Source organism: Mus musculus, chromosome 2 (assembly GCF_000001635.26).
Source record: "Mus musculus strain C57BL/6J chromosome 2, GRCm38.p6 C57BL/6J".
In the NCBI taxonomy this organism is placed as follows: domain Eukaryota; kingdom Metazoa; phylum Chordata; class Mammalia; order Rodentia; family Muridae; genus Mus; species Mus musculus.
This window is the reverse complement of record NC_000068.7, coordinates 31085079-31107617: the sequence shown is the minus strand read 5'-3', so window position 1 is coordinate 31107617 and position 22539 is coordinate 31085079. Positions and strand designations below refer to the sequence as shown.

At 48.6% G+C, this 22539-nt stretch overlaps 1 protein-coding gene across 25 annotated transcripts in view; it reads left to right on the top strand.

Moving 5' to 3' along the window:
* The window catches only part of Fnbp1 (formin binding protein 1), a 119249-nt gene that overhangs the window by 37837 nt on the left and 58873 nt on the right, over nucleotides 1–22539 (top strand). For 24 of the 25 annotated variants that reach the window (XR_374060.3, XM_030247490.1, XM_030247489.1 and 21 more), the window contains exons 2-4: nucleotides 2261–2376; nucleotides 10468–10524; nucleotides 11444–11591. Coding sequence is in view for 24 of the 25 variants with exons in the window: in XM_030247490.1 (XP_030103350.1) it covers nucleotides 2261–2376; nucleotides 10468–10524; nucleotides 11444–11591 (321 nt within the window). In the remaining variant the exon portion in view is untranslated. Of the gene's footprint in view, nucleotides 1–2260; nucleotides 2377–10467; nucleotides 10525–11117; nucleotides 11218–11443; nucleotides 11592–22539 lie in introns of those variants that run through there. The other variant, NM_001177650.1, reaches the window with a different exon arrangement.

Sequence of the window (22539 nt, the reverse complement as noted above, 5' to 3'; positions counted from 1 at the left end):
TGTAGACCAGGCTGTTTTCAACTTTGCTATGTAGCTGAGGGTGACCGTAAGCTTCTGATCTTCCTGCCTCTACTTTCCGAGTGCCGAATTTACAGGGGTGCGGGCCACACACAGTTCCTGAGGGATTAGAGATAGAACCCAGGGCTGCCTGGGTTTGCACTAAGCAAACACTCTACCAACTGAGCTGCAGCCCCAGCGCTGTGCCAGTGGCAGTCATATCTCAGGGATGGGGCTGGAAAGAATGCCCGAAGTGTGCCAGTTATATATTGCATGTCTTAAGACCTTGCATGTTTTAGAGAAGTGAAGCAGGGATTCCTGGGCATGCCAGGGACACCTAGCAGAGCTGTTGAGACTGTGTCAGTGAAGTCCTGGAGCTGGCCAGACCCTCGTTCTCTCCTGAGGCTCCCTCTGAGGCAGCAGCACGCCTCCCATCTGACCTGGCTCGAAACTCTTCCCGGGATGCTCTAATGCATTCTCTGGCTCTGTTCCATTGCTCTCCGGCTCCGCTTCCTGGGCCAGTCCTCCCTGCTGCTCCTGTGTGAGGCTGTCCTCCCCCTGGCACTCTGATCTGTGGCTGTAGCCTCAGACCATCCACTTCCCGACATCCTCCTGCGAGCTTGGTCCATCTGTGCTTGCAGGCTCTGCTGTGTGTACCAAACCCTTTATTCACATGGCCAAAGTGCACTGAGTCTTCCTCCCCTGTGTGGACTATTTCTTTATGTGCAGGAAGCAGACCCAGACTCACCCTGAAGCCCTTCCCCCTTTTGCTTGCGTCTCCCTCAGAGTCTGCAGCCAATCTGTCACTTACAGTAGCATTTGCCAAGTGTCAGCATGGCTTCCTCCTGCTGCTCTCACCTTCAGACTGTGGGGACAGTCTCCGGGCAGATCTGTGGTCACGATTTTGCAGAGCAGCTTGTGCTTTCTAAAGGGTCCAAGCTCCTTCTCTGTGCATTGAAGGCCTTGGAAAATCTGACCCTACACCCTCTCCAGCTCCATCACCCCTGCCCATACCCTGGTGCCCTCCCAGCCTCACCTGCACTCAAGGGACACAAACCCATGGGAATCCCGGCTGTCTCCACAACCAGGCATCAGCAGTGGCTGGCACACTTACCCATCTCCCTCTTCAAAGCAGAAACCCCTAGCCTCTGTACAAGGTGTAGTCTAACCTCGTTCAGTTTTGGTTCCCTGGGTCCAATTGCTTTTTTGTCTGTGAGACATAGTGTAGCGAAGTCCACAGTGAGATGTCTTACTCACTTGAGAAAAAGCAAAATGTGATAACTGTACCCTGACCCTTTCTGCTCTCCAAGTGCAAGCAGCTGGTTCTTTCTTTAAAAAAAAAAAAGATGCAGGGTGGGATACATGTCTTTAAGCCCAGCATCCCTGAGGCAGAGGCGGGTGGATCTCTGAATTCCAAGCCCCTGGCCACTTATCAAGTTCCAAGCCAGCCAAGGCTACATAGTGAGACCCTGTCTCAACCAAAAAGAGGGGAAAGCTAGAGAGATGACCCAGCAGTTAAAAGCACTGGCTGCTTTTTCCAAAAGACCAGGGTTCAATTCCCAGCACCCATTACTGCCTGTAACTCTGGATCCAGGGACCCGAGACCTTCTTCTGGTTAGCATGGGTACCAGGCGCACACACTTGGTGCACTTACGTATATACAGGCAAAGCACCCACATACATAAAATAAATATAAGAAATTATTTTTTATTTTATTGGGTAAGTGTGCGCACGTGTGCATGAGGGTACTTAAGGAGTCTAGGAAGGGTTTCTGATATACAGGAGCTAGAGTTAAACTGTGAGCTGCCTGACATAGATGCCGAGAAGCAAACTCTGGCCCTTTGCAAGAGCAGTAAGTGCTCTTTACTACTGAGCCATCTCGTCTGCCCTAGAGTGCTCCTATGTGTATGTGAGTGTGTGTGTGTGTGTGTGTGTGTGTGTGTGTGTGTGTGTGTGTGTGTGTGTCACCTGTCAGCTTTTGGCATCTGAGACATTTTCTTTTGTAATGGAACATTAATTATATATAGACCCAATGTGTCTAAAAGGAGGAGAGAGCAGGGATGCTAACTCTGGACGATGCTCAAACCAAATTTGGTACTGTTGATGTAAAGCTCTCAACAGACACCCCCACCCTCAGTGGCATCATGGAAAATGCTAGAGCCGCTGTCTTGGACCAGTGAATGATGGAGAGGGTGGCTCCCTGGAACTGGAAGCCATAGAGAGAGACAATAAACTTCCCCCTTCTCTCTCTCTTTTCAAACAGGATCAGTTTGACAACTTGGAAAAACATACACAGTGGGGAATCGATATTCTTGAGAAATACATCAAGTTTGTCAAGGAGAGGACGGAGATTGAGCTCAGCTATGCCAAGCAACTCAGGTAAGGCAGCCCGGAGAGACGGCTGGGGTGTTGCACACACAAAAGGCTCATTTCTCTTTTTTATTAAAACTTTTATTACATTTATTTATTTATAGGGCAGGGGAGTGTGTGCCGGGGTGCTTGTGTGGAGTTGGAACACAACCCAAGGAGTTGGTTTTTCTCTCCTTCTATGGTGTGAGTCCTGGGGATTGAACTCAGATCATCAAGCTTGGCAGCAAGCCTCCCCACCCCACCCCTGCCCCCATCTTGCCTGCCAGAAGCAAGCAAGCATGATTTCTGTTCTCATTTCACTGTGTGTGTGTGTGTGTGTCTGTGTGAGAGAGGGAGAGAGAGAGAGAGAGAGAGAGAGAGAGAGAGAGAGAGAGACAGTTTCTTGTGAAGTAATATATCACTGGAAATAGCTGTGATGGAAAATTAATTTTTATGAAAGCAAAATTAAAAAAAAAAATCTGTTAACTTAGGTTTGCTCAGTTTTCATGTGTGAGGCAAGGCCTCATGTAACCCAGGCTAGCCTTGAACTCATTGTATAATGGAGTCTAGCCTTGAGCTCCTGCCTCCCTGCCTTCACTTCCCGAGTCCTGGGGTTCCAGGTGTGCGCCTGAGCTCAGTCCCTGCTTTAGGTACTGTGTTTTGTTATGGTTTCTTTTGCTCTGCTGTGTTCTGGTTTATTTGGCAGCACTTCCCAATGAAGCCAGGGTCTTGTGCCTCTATGTAAATCCCCACCCCAACTCCATCCTCTGCACCCGGCCTCTAGGCTCAGGTGTTTAGATTTTTTTCTTTTTTTTTTTTTTTTTTTTTTGTTTTTTTGTTTTTGTTTTTTTTTGTTTTTTTGTTTTTTTTTTTTTTGAGCCAGGGTTTCTCTGTGTAGCTCTGGCTGTCCTGGAACTCACTTTGTAGACTAGGCTGGCCTCGAACTCAGAAATCCGCCTGCCTCTACCTCCCGAGTGCTGGGATTAAAGGCGTGCATCATCACACCTGGCGGATATTTTTTTTCTTTTAAATTTTTTAAAAATTGTATTTACATTGGTTATCTGCCTCCATGCATGTCTGTATGAGGGTATCTGATCCCCTGGAACTAGAATTAAACAGTTGTGAGCTGCCATGTGGGTTCTGGGATTTGAACCCTGGTCCTTTGGAAGAGCAGCCAGTGCTCTTAACCACTGAGCCATCTCTCCAGTCCTGTTTTTGTTTTCTTTTAGTGATTTTTTTTCCCCTTTAATTTTGGAGAAACTTGGCTACCAGTAAATTTCACATTGGAATACCCATTTGTAGGTGACCCCCACACGTAGGGCTCTCAATTAGCCCAGCCTCCCAAGGATCCCCAATTCTCCCAAGTAACTTGGCTCCACAGAGTCTGCTGTGAGTTTCCCTCGGAGGTGAGCCCTGGCTGTAATCCTTAAGAGTCCGACTTTGTCCTGCACCGGTTGTAAGCTTCGTCTGCACTGTGGTCGTTTGTTTGTTTTCATTGCCTTTATCGTTTTGTGATGCGGGTCTTCAAGGTTTCTTGGGTCTGCTGTCACTTGGAAGCTGGCTGTCCCCATTCCTGGTGATTCCCCCCTCTTTTTTTTCTCTTTTAAAATTTAATTACATTATCTATTTATCTTGTGTGTGGAGGAGGTGAACGTGCGACTGCTGCATCCTGTGAGGTCAGAGGACAACTCCCGGGAGGTGGTTCCCTCCACCATGCGGGTCTCTGGGATTGAACTCAGGCTGGCAGGCTTGGCACCAAGCGCCTTTGCCCACCGAGCCATCTCGCCAGCCCAGCACACTCCCGCTGTGCATATCTGAGCCCTTTTCTTCCTTTATTGTAGGAGCAGGACTGTGTTGACAGAGTGAAACTCTGCCTGGCTTTAGTAAGACTTGGACTAGTTAGTGTTTGCAGTGGGAATAGTCCCAGGAGGCAGGATTTGAAAAGAACTGTCCTAAAGAAGATCGATTTTAGCTAGTTCCAGGCACCTGTCCCCAAAGAGACAAGTCAAAGTAAAAAAGCAGAGAAAGGAGACTCGCCACACTGGGAAGAGAAACCAGGAAGTCCAGAGGCCTCCGAGTCTGTCCTTGGGTCCTGACAGGTCATGTAAATATAAAGCAAGAGTGTACAGGGCTAGGCAGTCTTGGTCCGTCATGGTCTGTTCATGTCTTAGCTCTAGTATGTCCTGCATGGTGATGATAAGGTGTCTGAAGTTTTCATCATCACAATAACAACCAGTGTGTGTGTGTGTGTGTGTGTGTGTGTGTGTGTGTGTGTGTGTGTGAGAGAGAGAGAGAGAGAGAGAGAGAGAGAGAGAGAGAGAGAAGTGTGTATGGGAGGTGTGGAGTATGTGTGTATATGTGTGTGTGTTTCGTATGTGGGAAGTGTTTGTGTGTAGGGGGAATATGATATATATGTGTGGGAAGTGTTTGTGTGTGTTGTGTTTGTGAAGTGTGTATGGGAGTATGGAGTGGGGGGGAGTGTTTGTGTGATGTGTATGTGTGTGGTATGTATGCGGTGTGTGTATAGTGTGTATTGTGTATGTGTGTGTATGAGTGCATGCCTGCATATGTGTGTGTGTGCGCGCACACAGGTCAAAGGCAACTCCCTGGAATAGGTTTTCTCCTTCCACCTATAAGCATGTTCCTGCCCTTCCAGCCCAGCTTTAGCTCTTTTAGCCCCAGCATGAAGTTCCTTGGGACGTTTTAGTTTCTCAAAGGCCGCTGTTTGAAAGGAATAAGGCATGCGTCTGTATTCTGTTCTCTGTCCCGCAGAGAGCGAGCGCATGCTCTTTCCTTACCCTTTAAGATCTGAGAAATTATGTGGGACATAAGATATTTTAAAATTGTTGATAGAGGACTGGGGCCCGAGTTGGCTAGGAAAGGCTTGTCTATGTCCCATGGGGCTCTGGGCTCCGTCCCCAGCACTACATAAACTCGGATAGGGTACATCACAGAAGCACCTGGAGGTGGAGGCAGGAGAATCAGAAGTTCAAAGTTAGCCTCAGCTGTGGCACCAGCTGACACATTCTGTTTACATTGAGTAGCTGGCCTACAGAAACCAACCAAGAAAGTATGTTCTCTACTGTCTGGGTCTAGATCAATCCCTCGAGTTCTGCAAGAGGCTGGGTCTCACTCGCAAATGGCTGCTATACCAGTTAGTCCCAATCTGTTGCCATTCATGAAGATGAGTTACATGTCTGGCTCATTTGGGAGGCAGAGTTAGGTGGATCTCTGTGAGTTTGAAGTGGAAGGAGAGCCAGCCATGGGTCCGTTGGACTTTCTTAGTTTTGTGTCTTTGTTTCTCTTGTGCTTCCTCCTGGTGCCTCAGTCCAGGTGCGGTGGAGGTCTGTCTGTGACTATAGTGGACATGAGAGCAGTCCTTTGTCCTCCTTGGAAGCATCCTTCTCCCCTGGAGACCAAATGACAGTCTCTTGGGTTCCTCCCACCTCGCAGATTTTATCCTTGCGTCCAGCGGTCAGTTCGTTTCTTTCCTGTCTCAGTCTGCGCTCTCTCCTTGACCCCAGCTGTGACTGTGTGTAGTGCCTGTGGATGGAGCAATCACTCACCCCCAGACTTAGCTCTCCAACTGCTCCTCTCCCAGACTCCAGAAACAGCTTACCTAAACTCATAAGGATTTCTAAACAATGCCTTCCTGCATCCACACCTGCCTGACCCCTGACCTTTCCATCTCTCCTGGGAGTGTGTGGCCCTCTCATCCTTAGGACAGGAGCCCCAGGGCTCTCCTCACCAACCCATCAGGACACACCATCCACTCCACTGTCTATACTGACCCAGGATCCAGCCACTTCTGGTTGGCTGTGTGCTACCTCTGGGTCCAGGACACCGTTGTCTCTTGCCCAGATCATTGCCAGTTGCGCCTGCGTGCTGTCCCACCTCTGCTGGCTTTCTATGAAGCAACCACTTTAGTTCCTTGGCCACTCCCCATTTCCTTCTGATTAGATTTCCAAAGTTCTTCCCAGGGAGGATGCCTAAGAGTCTCGAGTGCCTGGGCTCTTCCCTGGCCAGGCCTTTTTCCTTTACACAGGATCCCTACATGGCCTCCGTGGGAAGGCTGGGGCCAGTCAGAACATTTTCCTGGTGGACAGCTTTGCCTTTTCTGAATAACTCCGTGCAGTGTGATGGTACATGCGTCCACGCGCCGCCTGGATGCTGAGCATGCTCTTTGATGTCCCTGTCTTGGCGCTGTGGTTATCTTGCTCCTTTCTTGTTAAACTAGATAAAGCCGAGTGTGTTTATTCTATGGCCACCGCTGTGGGGTTTTTTGCCCAGAGTTCGTTTTCTGAGTCTGACATTGCAGGTCTTGTCTGTCTGTCTCGGGCTTTTCTGCCATTCTGGTTTGTGTTTTAGTTCGTCTCTAATGTGAAATACTCTTGGGAGTGTGAGTTGTTTATTTTTCTTGTGTGTTTTCATTTTTCTCCAGGCTGGGTTTTCCCTTCTTCTCTCCGTGTCCTTGTCCCTCTCCCTTGTCCTTGTCATCATCGTCCTCACCCCCCCCCACCCCCCCCCACCCCCCCCACCCCCCCCCACCCCACCCCCCCCCCCCGGGCTTCTGACAGTGCTTGACAAATCTCTTCACATTGGGTGTGTTTGACCTGGGGCAGTCTGATGAACTAACTGCCAGTGCAGGGGGCGACCCTGTGCCCGCTTCACTTCACAGCTATACGATTTGGGGCACGTTGTACCCTGGGAACAACTGTAAAATGTAAATGGTGGGAATTTTTTGCCTTTTAAAGTTGGTGAGTTACTTTTCTCACCCCGCTGACCAAATACCAGCGTAGTAAACAAAGAAGGGTTTGCTCTGGCTTGCAGTTTTAGGGGGACACAGTCCATCACAGTGGCTGGAGCTTGAGGTAGCTGCTTCCACAGTGAGGGTGGTCAGGAAGCAAAGAGGTGACTTCTACACACTTCCTCCTCCTCATGCGGTCTGAGACCCCAGCCCGTGGGATGGTGCCGACCCATACAGGGTGTATCCTCCCTCCTCAGCTAAACCTCGCTGGAAACTGCGGATTGCTGGCCGCAAGGCCCAAAGGGGAGAACGTTGGAAGTCTTCTGGCTGACCCCAGCATTCTCATTGCGCAGTGACGCTAGCACATTCACCACATGTTGTCCCTTCCCATCTGTGGACTCCGAGGACCTGGGCAAAGCGTGGGCTTGCCTGTGGTCTCAAGCTTCAAACATGGGGAAACCCTCACAAACGTAGGGATCCCATGGGAGCATGCCTCTTCTCCTGAATGACCCTGCCACGGCCCAAAGCGCTAGGAGTTTCGGGACAGACAATTGCTCTGAATCCCTAAGTTGGACCTCTTCCCCAGCGGATTCTCAGAGGCAGCTGTGTCCAGCCTCCAGAGGGAGCAAAACCAACAGGTCGGCCCCAGAGCCGGTTGCTTTTTTCTTGAGTGTGTCCTCTCTGTTCAGTTTGCTTCTGTCTGAACTGGCTCAGGGCAGTGGCCTTATTTCCTCTTGTGTCCATTCTAAGTTGCCTCCAACATCCTCCATCTCTGCTGTTCTCAGGAACATCTTTCCAAGGTGTATAGACTGAGGTGAGCATCTTGCTTCATTTGTTTATTGTCTGATAATGCAAACTTTCCCACCTCCCCCTCTCTGTCTCTCTCTGTCTCTGTCTCTCTCTCTCTCTCTCTCTGTGTATTCATATATATGATTTTTTTATTTTTATTTATTTATTTATTTTTAAGCATAAAAGCCCCAGCTGGCTTTGGGCTGATTCCATAGTCCAGACGGGCTTTGAACTCAGGATCTACCAGCCTCAGCCTCATTAGTAGCTGGGATTTCAGGACTGTGCTCTGGGCAGATTCCTGGTCCCCTTCTCTCTGGTGCCTTCCATTTGCTGGGCGAGCACCCTCCACCTTCTGCCACCCTGATTCAGATGTCTCGTGGTAACTGTTCAGAAAAATAAAAGAACAGATCCAAACATTCCTAGGCTCCACCCTAGACGTTCTGGTTCAGGGCACCTGGAAAAGGGCCCAAGTATCTGCTGTAAAAGTCCCTGTGGATCACAGGGTCGGCCAGATCAGAGCCAGCAGCCTCGGGAACTCATGTTTTCCTCTCCACTTGTTCGTCTACCCAAAGAGCTGGATGAGTATAGGAACACACTGGGTTCCTCAGCAGATCCAGAAAACGTAAAGGCAGTGTTCTGAGGGCGTGTTTTTTAAAACAAAAAAACAAAAAAAAAACCAAAACTTAATACAAGGCTGGAAAGCCTATCCCAAGGCAAGAGGTTTGGAAGGGTTTATAGAGAAAGAACCTTGGACTAGGGGCTTTGGGGATGCCTCAGTAGATAAGCGTGCCTGTTGGCCAAGCATGAGGATATGAGTTCAAATCCCTAGCACCCACAGAAATAGCTGATCGTGACCGTTTACATCGATAATTCCAGAGCTGCAAGGACTGGAGACTCGAAGGTCACCGGGGCTTGCTGGCTGCCAGCCGGGCCCTGAATTCTGTCTCCAGGAAACAAGGCAGAGAGCGGGAGAAGAGGGCACTTGCTGGCCTCTAGTCTCTGCGTGTGTTTGTCGAGGCTTGGGTATGACCACACCACACACTTCACTGGGGCATGGTAGCGCACATCTTTTTTTTTTTTTTTTTTTTTTTTTTTAAAGATTTATTTATTTATTATATGTAAGTACACTGTAGCTGTCTTCAGACACTCCAGAAGAGGGCATCAGGTCTCATTACAGGTGGTTGTTAGCCACCATGTGGTTGCTGGGATTTGAACTTCGGACCTTTGGAAGAGCAGTCGGGTGCTCTTACCCACTGAGCCATCTCGCCAGCCCCAGTGGCGCACATCTTTAGTTCCAGCAGTGAGATCTCTGGATTTGAGGCCAGCTGACTAGCTACTGAATTCTAAGAAAAGAGTACCTCAGGCACTCAGGAGGTTGAGGCAGGAGGATCACCACAAATTCTAGGCCAGTCTAGACCACACTGAATAAGCCTTTAAATTTTATTTCATTTTTAATTAATTAATTAGGTTTTTTTTTTGTGGGCAGCTACAGTGTGCATGTGGAGGTCAGAGGTCATCCAGTGGAAGTCAGTTCTCTCTTATGACAGTGAAGGTTCTAGGGATCAGACTCATGTTATTGGGCTAGGCCCTAGGGACTAACCTTTATCCACAGATCCCTCTTGCCAGCTCTTATAAAGTAACATTTGCCACATCTAGTCAGGCTCCACTTCCTTCTGGTCCATTTAACATTTAAATTACCTCATGTCCAGGACTAGAGGCTAAAAAGCAAATGTGGGGGGCTGGAGAGATGGCTCAGCAGTTAAGAGTACTGACTGCTCTTCCAGAGGTCCTGAGTTCAAATCCCAGCAACCACATGGTGGCTCACAACCATCTGTAATGGGATCCGATGCCCTCTTCTGGTGTGTGTCTGAAGACAGCTACAGTGCACTCATATAAATAAATAAATAAATAAATAATTTTTTAAAAATGAAAATGTAGATTTAATTTTTGTTTTGAGGTGAGTTTTTTTGTTATTGTTTTTTGTTGTTGTTGGGGTTTTTTGGGGGACAGAGTTTCTCTATGTAGCCCTATCTGTCCTAGAACTCAATCTGTAGACCAGGCTAGCCTCAAACTCAAAGAGATCCACCTAAAGGCTTGTGCCACCACCACTACCACCTGGCAAATGTATGTTTGTTTCTTTTTAAACCAGTTTGAGAATTTTTATGTGAGGACTGAACTTAGAAGTGGAGTTTTCAATTTGTAAGTTATGATTAACAAAAGAAGTGGTTAGTATTTAAAACTGCACACTAAAAATATCTGGAAAGCAGCCACAGGGCTCTTCTTTGGAATCTTTTGCTGAACTCAGCCCGGCCCACCCCACTTTGTTCCCTGCCCACCCCTCCCACCTGGCTTTGGAGTGACTAACCTTCGTTGCTCTTTCAGTATGAAGTGCTTCTCCTTTTTTGCCTTTTTTTCTCCCTTAAAACAAACATTTACAGAAAATGGGCTTTAATTGTACAACTTTATGACTTTAAAAAAAAAACAAAAAAACAAAGCAAAACTCGTAAGGTGCATGCGTCATCTGTCATTCCTGGTTCCTCTGTGTACTTCCAAATAAGGTGACACATCTTTCATTTTGGTCTTAGGAATCTTTCAAAGAAATACCAACCTAAGAAGAACTCGAAGGAAGAGGAGGAGTACAAGTAGGTGCATTGCTGGCAGATGTGTAGTGAGATGAGATGTGTGTAGTTGGTGCATTGCTGGCAGATGTGTAGTGAGATGTGTGTAGCTGGTGGTTGGGAAGTGGGTGGGAACTGCATCTTGTCATATAAGTACCGTCCCACCTTCCTGTCTATGTCCATGAACCTGAGGGGCACAATGAGAACCTGGACCCTAAGCCACTGGACCCATTTGAGACTGTTTCCATTAAACTCTAAGAAAAAGTCTAGGAAGTGCTGCAAGCCTGTGTGGGCAGTGTGGGGGCTGGGGAAGCCCTGGAGTGGTGGCCTCAATCTTCCCAACGCTGTGACCCTTTCATACAGTTCCTGGTGTTGTGGTGACCCCCAGATGTAAAACGATTTCATTGCTACTTTGTAACTATAATTTTGCTACTATTATGAATTGTAATCTAAATAGCTGGTGTGCAGAATATCGGACCTTGTAAAAGGGTCATTTGACACCCCGCTAAGAGGTCACAACCCACAGATTGAGAACCACGGCCCTAGAGTCTGGGCTCCCTTCTGTATCGCCAGAAGCCTTACGTCACCTGCTCATCCAGCCAAGAGCCTTGACTGTCTCAGTCAGCAGCAATGGGTCACTGTGCGAGGTGGAAGTACCGTCTTTGATGTAGGTCCAGGGGCCTGGTGTTCTTTGAGGACCCGGTCGGACACGGGCGGGTGAGTTTGCGACCATCTCTGGCCTGAGAATAAACAGAGGCAGAGGCTGCATTTCACAGAGCACCCGTGGCCGGGTTTGGGTTGTAATTAATTCTGAGCTGTTGTGTAATGAACCGGCAAGATCCTCTGGGAGGCAGATGCAGGGCAGACTGATTTTAATTACTATTTCCTCAAGTGAAGCGAGTGAGGCTGGAGGTGGGCTTGAGCCGGTGCAATCTGTCCTCAGGTACACGGCTTGCAAAGCCTTTCTTTCCACCCTGAATGAGATGAATGACTACGCCGGGCAGCACGAGGTCATCTCTGAGAACATGACGTCACAGATCACGGTGGACCTGATGCGCTACGTTCAGGAGCTGAAGCAGGAGAGGAAATCGGTAATGCATCTTGGGGTGTCCTCCTCCAAAGACAAGGATGTTCTACCTGAGAGACACAAGGACTGGGGTGTGGTGGCTCACACCCGTGCTCCTAGCACTGGGGGTGTTGGGAGGAGGCAGGGCGAAAAGTTTTCTGCAAATTCGATGACCACATGTGATACACAATGAATCTCAGGCCTTCAAGGCTGCATAGTGAGACCGCCAGACTGGTCTACGTAATGAGTGCTAGACCAGTCAAGGTGGCATAGTGAGACCCTGTTTCAAAAACAAACAGGGGCTGGGGAGAGGGTTCCTTGGTTAAGGGCACTAGTTGCTCTTGCGGAGGACCCAGGTTCGATTCCCATGGCCCACGTGGTGGCTCACAACCATCTCTAACTCCGGTTCTAAGGGATCCAAGGTCTCTTCTGACCTCCCTGGATCCAAAGCACAAGTGTGGCATGGATATATGAATGCAGACAAAATGCTCATACAGATAAAAATAAATATAAAGCAAACAAAATTAGATCCAGGCGGGACAGTGCACACGGAAGGGCAGAATATCAGACATGCAAGACCAATGGGTGCGTGGTGGGCGCGTGGTACCTGAGTTCACTTATCATGTTGTGATCTGTGTGTAGAGGTCAGAAGACAATGTGCAGGAGTTGATTTCTTTACCTGCTGAGCCATCTCATTGCAGCTGTGTCTTGCCAGTGGCGGTTCTAAAAGCTTCCTGTTAGTTAGGCTTCCCACAAGATTGAATTAGCTGAGCCAAGCGGCCATCCACAGCTCCAAGGTTGGAGACCTAAGGCTGACAACAGTCTCTGCTGGACCAGCCATTGAGGACAGTGTTTTGTTGTTTTGTTTGTTTGTTGTTTTGTTTTTCAAGATAAGGTTTCACTGTTTATCCCAGGCTGTTCTAGGACTCGATCTGTAGACCTCTGCTGGCCTTGAACTCAGAGATTTGACTGCCTCTATCTCCTGTAGGGCTGGGATTAAAGGTGTTCAACACCACGCCCAGCAAGACATTTTAATTTGTGAAACAGCTAGGATGCAGTAAGACTGAACCCTGGGGCTCAGAAGAAAACATTACCACCCAGTATAAAGGTAAAATGTGTGCACAGAATCTGCAGCCAGCCCAGGCCTGCTGTCCTGCTTTTGACCTTGCCTTGATCTTTGCAAAGGTTTCTCTTCCTGTTTAGGGCTCCCAGTTCTCGCCACTGACCCTTCTCTGCTCACAGGGTTTAGCATTTTAGCCTGCTCCCCAAACAGAAACTGCTCTCACCTTTGTAGCAAGTACTGGTTCTGTTTCAGGAATGAGTCAGAAGATGGACAGCCCATGAGAGCCCCGCCCCTCCCGGTCCCTCGCCTCCAGCTGTGTGGTCTTATCGAGGCAGGGTTCACTGGCCTCAGGGTCTTTGTACAGGTTTCCTCCCTGAGAAAGCCTTTTGCCAGACCTCAGGCCTGTTCCTTAGGAATGTTTCCTTCTCCCTGCGGACTTTCCCATCTACTGCACTTAAAAATGCCTCTCCCTTTTCACCTTTTCTTGCTTTGCAATGTTTTGGTTTTTTGCAACAGGGTTTTTGTGTGTGTAGCCCTGGCTGTCTTGGAACTCACTCTGTAGACTAGGCTGGTCCCCAACTCAGAGATCCACCTGCCATGCTAGTACTCTTAACTTTCGAGCCAGCTCTAATCGCCTGCATTATTCTTTTTGTATAGTGCTTATCCATATTTTGGGGGAAGTTGGAGAAGCATTAGAAACAGAACCAGGCCTGTGTGTATCCTAATCACACGATCACACGCCCCACTAACCCTGCCCCACAGCACCGTGAGGTGTTGTGTGGAATTGCTTGCTGGGTTCTTTCCTATCTCATATCAAGACGTCTGCTCCTCCAGGACAGGGATGTCCATGCCTACTTCATCAGGCATACAGAAGGCAGGCATGCAGGAAGTGCAGGGGAGAAAGGAATGGCAATAGCTGAGAAATAATAAATGTGGCCAGGACTGGGAGTGCAGCCCAATGGTGAGTGCTTTCCTAGGGTTTACCAGTAAGGGACCAGAGGTGCAGCTCAGTGCTGCAGACCTGCCTCTCATATACAGAGCACTGTGTTCCACACTAGCATGCGTACACACACACACACACAAACACAAGCTAGGGTTAATGTCTGCTTAGCTTATAGATAAGGATCGTTATATGCCTTGGGTAGCTTGTAAATAGAGTATCTCTTATTTATTGATAATCATCATTTTACAATCTATTATATCTTCTCCTAAATCATGTGCCTTAAAAAAATTTTTTTTTAAGATTTATTTCTTTTAAGGCAGGTGGTGGCAGCACACGACTTTAGTCCCAGCACTGAGGAGGTAAATAAAGTCAGGTAGATTTCCTGGCCTTTTTTATTTTGGTTTTTCGAGACAGGGTTTCTCTGTATGGCCCTGGCTGTCCTGGAACTCACTCTGTAAACCAGGCTGGCCTCGAACTCAGAAATCTGCCTGCCTCTGCCGCCCAAGGGCTGGGATTAAAGGCGTGCGCTACCACTGCCCGGCAGCAGGTGGATTTCTGAGTTTGAGGTTAGCCTGGTCTACAGAGTGAGTTCCAGGACAGCCAGGGCTACACAGAGAAACCCTGTTTCAAAACATTTTGTGTGTGTGTGTGTGTGTGTGTGTGTGTGTGTGTAAAAGAGTATTTTGCCTACCTGTGTGCCTGGTCCCTAGTGAGGTCAGAAAAGGGTATTGGATCCCTTAGAACAGAAGTCACAGACTAAGCTCCCAGCTCTTCCCACAAGAGCAGCCAGCATTCTTAACCACTGAGCCACCCTTTTGTTTTTAAGAAGTGTCAGTCACCAATAACCAGTGCAGCCCTGGCAGTCAGAGGTTCTGTTAGGAGATCTGCAAACACCACTCTATTTGTCATAGCATTAAATTCGGCTGGCATTTAAGAGCATTGTGAAATCCCTAGCATGCTGGAAAGAATGTCAACAAATACAAACTTGTGGGATGTTCATACGTGGCCTCGTGAAGCCATCTCTTCTCTCCTATGTCATAGCTACCATTATTTTGAAGGAATGAGTAGTTAAGTGTGCCAACACAGGCCTTTAATTCCAGCATTTGGGAGTTGAGGCAGGAGGATTACAAATTAGAGGGTAGAACTGGCTATCTAGCAAGACACCACCTCAAAAAAGTGTGTGTGTATGTGAACGCGTGTGAGTATGTAAGAGTGTGTGTGAGAGAGTGAATGTGTATGTGTGAATGTGTGTTGTGGCCGTGAATATGTGTATGTGTGTGTTTGAGCTTGTGTGAGTGTGATGTGTGTGAGTGAGTTTGTATGTGTGAATGTGTGTAAGAGAGAACAAGATGGTTCTGTGGACAGACCGTGGCCCTCAAGCCTGATGACAGTGACCCTCTTTTGATCCCCAAGATTCACATTTTGGAAGCAGAGAACTGACTCCTACAAGTTGTTCTCTGTCCTCCACACAGGATGCATACATACACACATAGATACAAAATAACATTTAAAGATAGAGTAAAGATGGCCGTGGTGGCGCACGCCTTTAATCCCAGCACTTGGGAGGCAGAGGCAGGCGGATTTCTGAGTTCGAGGCCAGCCTGGTCTACAGAGTGAGTTCCAGAATAGCCAGGGCTACACAGCTCGAACCCCCCCCCCCCAAAAAAAAAAGTAAAAAAGGCCAGTGTGGTGGAGAATACTTAGGAGGTAGAGGCAAGAAGATCCTGGGCTCAAGATCTTCCTCAGCTACACAGTGAGTTTGACCAGCTTGGGCTGCAGGAGATCTTGGCTCAAAACAGCCTGAGTGGTGGTGCACACCTTTAGTCCCAGCACTTGGGAGGCAGAGGCAGGTGGATTTCTGTGAGCTTGAGGCCAGTCTGGTCTACAGAGCGAGTTCCAAGACATCCAGAGCTACATGGCAAGGTCCTGTCTCAAAACAACAACAAAAAATCACAGACAAAACAAAAAGCATGCAGGACTGTGTCAGTACACTGATAGTCTGGGAGATTGGTCAGCCCCCCTCTTTCAGATTGCAGTAGCTGACATTTGCTACAACTTCGGGTTAACCTTTCCTATAGGAAGTCTGGTATGGTACCTACTGCTCAGGAGCCTGGAGCACAAGGAGGTGGTTTGGGTCTGTTGGGTCATACACCTGGGGGTGACACGCAGGCACCCTGGACCTCGAGGCTAGCATATGCTTTTATTTCTAGGTTACCCACAAGGCCATGAGTTGTACGGTATCAAAGCTCCTGCTTCTACTCCAGGCTTCCCTGCCTTTCCTTAACACTGGCCAGAGGATCTCATTTCTGGGTTTCTGCTGAGGTCAGAACAAAGTGCTGATCTGAGAAGTCTGTTTTCTCGTCCCTCTTTTACGTAGGTCACAGGGACTGAACTTGGGTTGGCAGGTTCACTCGCTGGCTGAGCCATCTCCCTGTTCTTTAAATTTAACAGAAGAATTGTTTTCTGTGTGTGATCTGGAAAATGGATTGTTTTCATAATCAGATAGTTAACAGATAACTTGTCCTTCATTCGTAAATGAATTTACAGCTCCAGGACTCAAAGCCAGACCCTTGAACAAGCTACACTAATACTCTGAGCCTTTTGCTCACAGTTCAGCGGTTTGTTTATTGTTTAAGTACTTTTTATTGTTGTGTTGATCTGTAGGCTTACTGGTTTTGACTGGCTTAGATTAGTTAAACAATTCTACAGTCAGCTCTTCTTAGCTCTTTGTTTTGAGACAGGGTTTTGCTATGCTCCAGGCTAGAATTTAGGATGTAGCTGAAGGGGGCTTGGCCTCTAAGGGGAGAGCAAGCTGGCCCCATGACGCCTGGACTAGCTTTTTCCTATGTGTGGGAGGTGAGATCACCTCCCCACCCTCACCCCCACCCACACACACACCCCAGAGCTCCCAGAAATGGGATGAGCTTGTATTCTCGTCACATACTGGTTTATGGCCTTGGGTCAACCTCTTATCATTTACTAGATTAACCGTCTCCAGCCCATACCAACCATTTCCCAAGCATCTCTGTGCCCTGCATCACTGAGACCCAGACTGAGGTCCAGGTTGATGTATTAGAATGGTGGGTCGCGTCTCAACAGCACACTAGACCAAGACAGTTCCACATGGAAGAGGTTTTATTGGGAGAGAAAAAGAGAAGGTGCCAGCAGAAAGAGAAAAGGGGGAGAGAGAGGGAGGGAGGGGGTGTTCTTATTCATATGGAAAAGGATGTAACGCAGGTAAAGGTGGGAGGTGAGCCAAGTAGATGCTGGGAATATGGTGCCTATTGCCTTGGCAACAGGTCTACAGGTTGCAGGTCCCGCTATCGCCTATGTGATGTGATAGGTTTGGGAGGTCCTGATGCCAACACAGGCCATTGAGGAGGTGACAGATAGCTCCACTGATGACGTCTGTACAGTGAAGGGACCCACCCACCCGGGGTCCAGCACAGTGAAACCCTCTAATCTCAGAGACAGAGTTTGAAGAGACCAAGGAGCCCAGATGTTCTTGTCAGCCCTGCAGAATGGAGCGCCAGGCGCACGCACGTGTCTCTGCTGCTGGAGAAGCTGCCTCACCAATCACCGGGTGGGCACTGGGCTTGACTCTTCAGCAGGAACTAACTAGGAAGTTGTAGAGGAAACAATCACTATTGCCCTTGGTGGCACTTGAAGCGTTCACAATCCTCAGCATTCACCTGGTGGTTGATTGGTTTGTTTTGAGACAGGGTCTTTTACAGGCCAGGCTGGCTGTGAAGTTGCTGTGTAGCTAAAGATACATCTGGTCCTCCTGGCTGTATAGCCCAGAAGCCAGGGTGGTCAGCATGCACTGGCTCGCCCCATTTGTAAGGTGCCCACTGAGCCATTTCCATCACATGGACCAAGAAGTTTAAGGTTCATTGCGCGTACTTGCCCGTCCAGCCCTAGTGGGGCTCAGGGGTGGAGGGTTCAAGGCCAGCTAGACTGTACCAAGGGACCTGGAGTCAGGGTTGGGGGTGATGGCGTCCCAGCTCACAAGACAGCCCCTGCCACACTTGCTGTCTGGGGGCTCCTTCTGTCTTTGTCCTTTTAAAGTCTCTGTGTCCTTTGTTTCCATCTGTGGAAACTGAGCTGTGTTTAAAATTCCAGAGGGGTGACTGCGCGCGATGCAACGTGTGCTCGCTCCTTTACTTTTCCTGCTTGGTGTTTGAAGCGGCTATTTCCACAACAGCTCCGTTTTGCTTTCTTAATTAACCATCTGGGGTTGGATGAGTTGGCCGCTTGCAGGGCGAGCGGTAAGCACGTGTCACCTGCAGGACAGTAGTCACTGAAAGAACTGTCATCTCTGTGTCCCTTGAAGCTGATGCTCCCTTTTCCGTAGCTTCCAGATGCCCTTTCGTTCGTTTTCTGCTGCAGTTCGAGGTTGTTTTGAGACTGTCTTTGTATGAACCGTTAATTGGCCTGGAACTTTCTTTGTAGGTGGCCAAGTTGGCCTATAATTTAGCAATCTCCTGCCTCAGCCCCTGCCCTGCCCACCTTATCTCACCCCACCCCCAAGTGTCAGGATTTCAGCCTCATGATGCAGGGTCCATCTTTTTCTCCCCTGAAACAAGGTTTTGCTATGTAGCCCTGGCTATCCACCTTGCTCTGTAGACCAGGCTAGCCTCAAACTCAGAGATCCAGTTGCCTCTGCCTCCCGAGTGCTGGGAAGCACTGCCAAATTCAGGCTTTTCATCCCCCCACCCCCTTCTCTCCTGTTCCTGTACCTGTGGTGGCCTAGGTCAGTGCTGGGCACCTTCGTTCATCACCTGATTTCCCGAGACGGGATCCCTCACTGAATTTGGAGCTTGACAATTTGGTCAGGCTGGTTGGCCTGGGTTTCCTCCTATGCCTGCCTCCCTGGTGCTAGCTAGCATTACTGTGGCACACTCAGCAAGCGCCTTCTCTAGAGCATCTAGAGCGCCAGCCAATTCTCTGAAGGAAGTTTCTTCTGTAGAGACTCAAGTACAACTCAGAACAGAACTGAGAGCCAGGTGCGTTAGCGCACGCACACCGCTACTCCCAGCACTCAGGCAGGGGGATGTCTCTGAGTTCCAGGCCAGCCTGGGCTTACAGAAAGGCCCTGCCCTGTCTTTTAAAAAAACAAACCTGACATGAAAATGAAAACAAGTGCTTTGTAGCTGACCTCAGATTCCTCTTGGCTTCTCTTTTCTTTTTCTTCCATTTATCTTTTTTTTTCTTTTCTTTGTTTTTCTTGTTCTCTTTTAAAGTCTATTCTTGTGTTTTAAAGAGAGAACCAAAGCTTCCTATTACAGGGAGAGTAACTAGCGTCCCTCTGGTTCCCCAGAGATGGCATTTCCTGTCGCTTTTCTGACAGGAGAGATGAGCGCTGGTGACTTCATCCTGGGCTCCCAAAGCAGCCCTTATATCTTTGTCCTGGGAACAATCCCCCTTTATTCTGAGCCGTGAGGGCATGGTTCTCCAACACACTCCCTCACTGTCCCAGGAAGAAGCGCCCTGCCATTGTTTGTTCGTAAACAACAAGTGCATCTGGCAAAGCTGCTTTATTTGTTTAAGTTTTCTAACTGTTCAAACCACTGTTTCCCCTCCAAGGAGCCAGCTGGAGCTGGTGACCTCTTCCTGAGGGCAGTCATACGCAGAGGGATGAGGGGGGGTGTGTGCACACGTCTCCATGGGGGAGGGGGAGGGCACACCCAGCAGAAGAAAGGCTGGAGGAGTATCCCTCAAGCTCAGTGTTTGGGTGTTGGTAATGAGGGGCAGTCTCTGAGGTGCCCTTATGGAAGACAGCCATGTAAGGTGCACAGCAAATGTGAGCGCTTCCCACACACTTACCTAACAGACAGCCAGAGAACTTCCTGTCTGGGTTTTTATTCAGAATCACCCAACATATGATTTTTTTTAAGATTTATTTATTTATTGAGACAGGGTCTTGCTGTCTAGACCAGGCTAGCTTGAAACCTTGAAACTCACAGCAATCCAGCTGCTTCTACCTTCCTAGTCCTAGGACTAAAGGTGTGCCATATGTGTGTGGATAGAAGACCCCAGTGGGGGTGTGGTTTGAGATGGGCTTTCATTTCCATCCTGACTGCCTTTCTCCCCCCCCCCCCCCCACATCCCTCCCCCTTCTTCCTGGCCTCCACTCCTTCCTTCTTACAAGCTGTGCACAGCTTCCGGTCCATCCTCCCGGCAGGGTTCTTCACACCCTGTAATCAGCAAGCTGGTCTCCCCTAGCCTTGCCCCTGGCTCCTCTAAGCCTGAGGCTCTGTCTTCCCTTCTTCCCTGCCCTGTTTCTCTTCGGAGATTAAAAAGAGATGGCTCCAGGGACAAGATCTTTGAGGCAGTAAAGACCGAAAACTGAAGGGTTGGGGCTGGAGCGATGGTTCCCCAGTTAAGAACATCTACAGAGGTCCTGGATTTATGGGTTCCTAGCACCCCTATGAAAGATTGCAGCTATTTATAACTCCAGCCTTGGAGACCCCAGGCCTTCTTCTGACCTCCTCAGTATCAGGCATGCTCAAGAGACACAAAATACATGCACCCAAAACTCTTAGACATATACAATTAAAGTAGCAATATAAAAGAAACTTTAATCTTTAAAACAAAAAAAACAGGATGTTCAAAGTTGAACTTCGTAAGACCTTGGAACAGTGACCTCCGGAAAGACAAGAACTTGTCCCTTTATAAAGTATCATTGTTCAGGCAAAAGGCTGGCCTTGTCCCCTCCCCCAGGCTTCCCCAGCACTTGGTTGTCCCCAGACTCTGCTGAGTTAATAGGTCTGAGTACGGAGACTCAAGGAAAGGAGGTTTTTGCCGAAGCCCAGAGGAGGATGCTAGGGACCTGGCACTTCCTGTTAATCACTCTGCCATCCCTCCTTACGGTGACAGTCAGGAAGCAAGTGGCTAACAAGGGAAAGTTTATCCACAGGAGCATGTAGGGGCCCAGGAGGCTCAGTGGGCCAACTGTTTGCTTTATAAACACCAGCTGAGTTTGAATTCCTAGCACCCGCGTAAAACCCCAGTGTAGTTATGCACACTTGTAACCCAGTGAGGGGAAGCAGAGGTGGGCAGACTCCAGGAGGTCACCGGCCCACCAGTCTAGCAGAACCAGTGAGCTCTAGGTTCAGTAAGAGAGCTCCAAAATAAATAAATACATTAATAATAATAATGTGGAGAGTGATGGTGGAGCCACTAGCCTTTGACCTCTGATCTCCACAGGTGCACATACACACAGAAGGGTGTTTACCAGGAAAGCCAGGGGAGGGGGGCTGCTCCTGCTCCTTGTCCTCAAAGTCAAGGGGGAACCCCTGAGTTTACAGTGTCCTTGGTCAAGGGACTCAGCCAAGCTGGCAACCTCCCTGGCTGGGCAGCTTCAGGCAGCAAATCTCATCAGACCCAGAGGGCAGAGCCTTTACCCAACACAGGTCCTGCAGCCTTTGGCCATGCAGACAAGGTCTACTGATCCCATTAATGTGTCTGTTGGAAGTATGTTAAAGGGAAATGGTAGTTTTAAGATGCTGAGTGAGAGAGATGCTGTTTCCTCTGTGTAGCTGTAACGGGTTTGTTGCTGTTGCTGTTTGTTTGTTTGTTTGTTTTCCTAGCGCTTTCGTCCTTGCTGGTCTCTCCTGGCTCTAACTACCCACCTAAGGAGGAGGCTTCTCCGGTGTATGTTTCATGCTAGTTCTTCTCAACTCTCAGACCCCAGGCCACATTGAACAGGACTCTGGAATCTTATAGAAATACTAACCTTAAAACTCAAGATATATTTACCCCCTCCCACCATGGTCCCCCTTTTTTCTTCCCTCTGAAACTCAGGTCAAACGCAGGGTCATTCTGGACTTTATTTAAAAAGGGACTTTATTTATTGGGCATGTGTGTTGCGGTGTTCAATTGGAGGTCAGAGGACAGCTCTGGATTTGGTTTCTCCTTCTGCCTTGAGGGACTCTACTAACATGTCTTCGGGTCAAGACCCAGGACACCTGTGCACAGGGGAAGCACGTGACTGGAGGTCAGAGGACAGCTTTGGGAAGGTGGTTCTCGTTCTCTCCTTTTACCCTGTGGGACCCCAGGTAGAACTCTGGGTATCCATCCGTCTTGGCATCAAGCACTTTTATCCACTGAGCTATCTCAAAGACCGGGGACTTCTGTTTATTCATGTCTGATTCTGACCTCCCAGTGGCTTGGCTAATCAGAGGACATCTATGGTGGCTGCTGGTGGGGCTGGCATTCGGGTGCTTAGAGTTCTCCCACCTGCAGCAAAAACCAGCAACAGCCTCCATTCTGGAATCTTCCCTTCACACCATCCAAATTCAGACTCACCCACAGTCTCTGTCCAGTCAGACCCTGAGCCACCAGGTCTCCTCTCTAATCCCCCTTCCTAGCAACCTGCCCTGACCTGGTTCTCTGGGGTCCTTGGAAGTTAACACTAGTCATAGGCCTGCCGTGAGGCCTTTCTGTTTTAAAAGATTCTAGAGCTAGTGAGATGGCCCACACATTGAAAAGAGAGAGCCAACTCCAGCAAGTTATGCTCTGGCCTCCATATGAGCTGTGGTATGCTCACCCAAACACAGCAATGATTCACCATTTTAAAGGTTCTAAGGTGCAATTTCTATTCACAGAGAGCCCACAGCACTGCTTGTACCATCAACATCTGTATCTCCCTGAACTAGGAACAAAGCAAATATCCACCAACCAGTGAGCAGCTACAGAAATGTGGTCCATCTTCTCGGTGGAATCTTACTCAGCCAGAGAAAAGAATTAGTGGGCAGATACGTACTACAACAGGATGAACCTTAAAAGCATACTTTCATGTGAACAGGAAGAAATAAAGTCAGGAGAGGCTAGGGGGACAACTAAGAAGTACAGTTCTTCATTTGTGGGAGGTGGAATATAATATATGTTAATTGACCAGTGCTCAAAAGATGACCCCAGTGATTGCTGTATGCTTTTCTTTTAAGATGGGGTCTCACTGTGAAG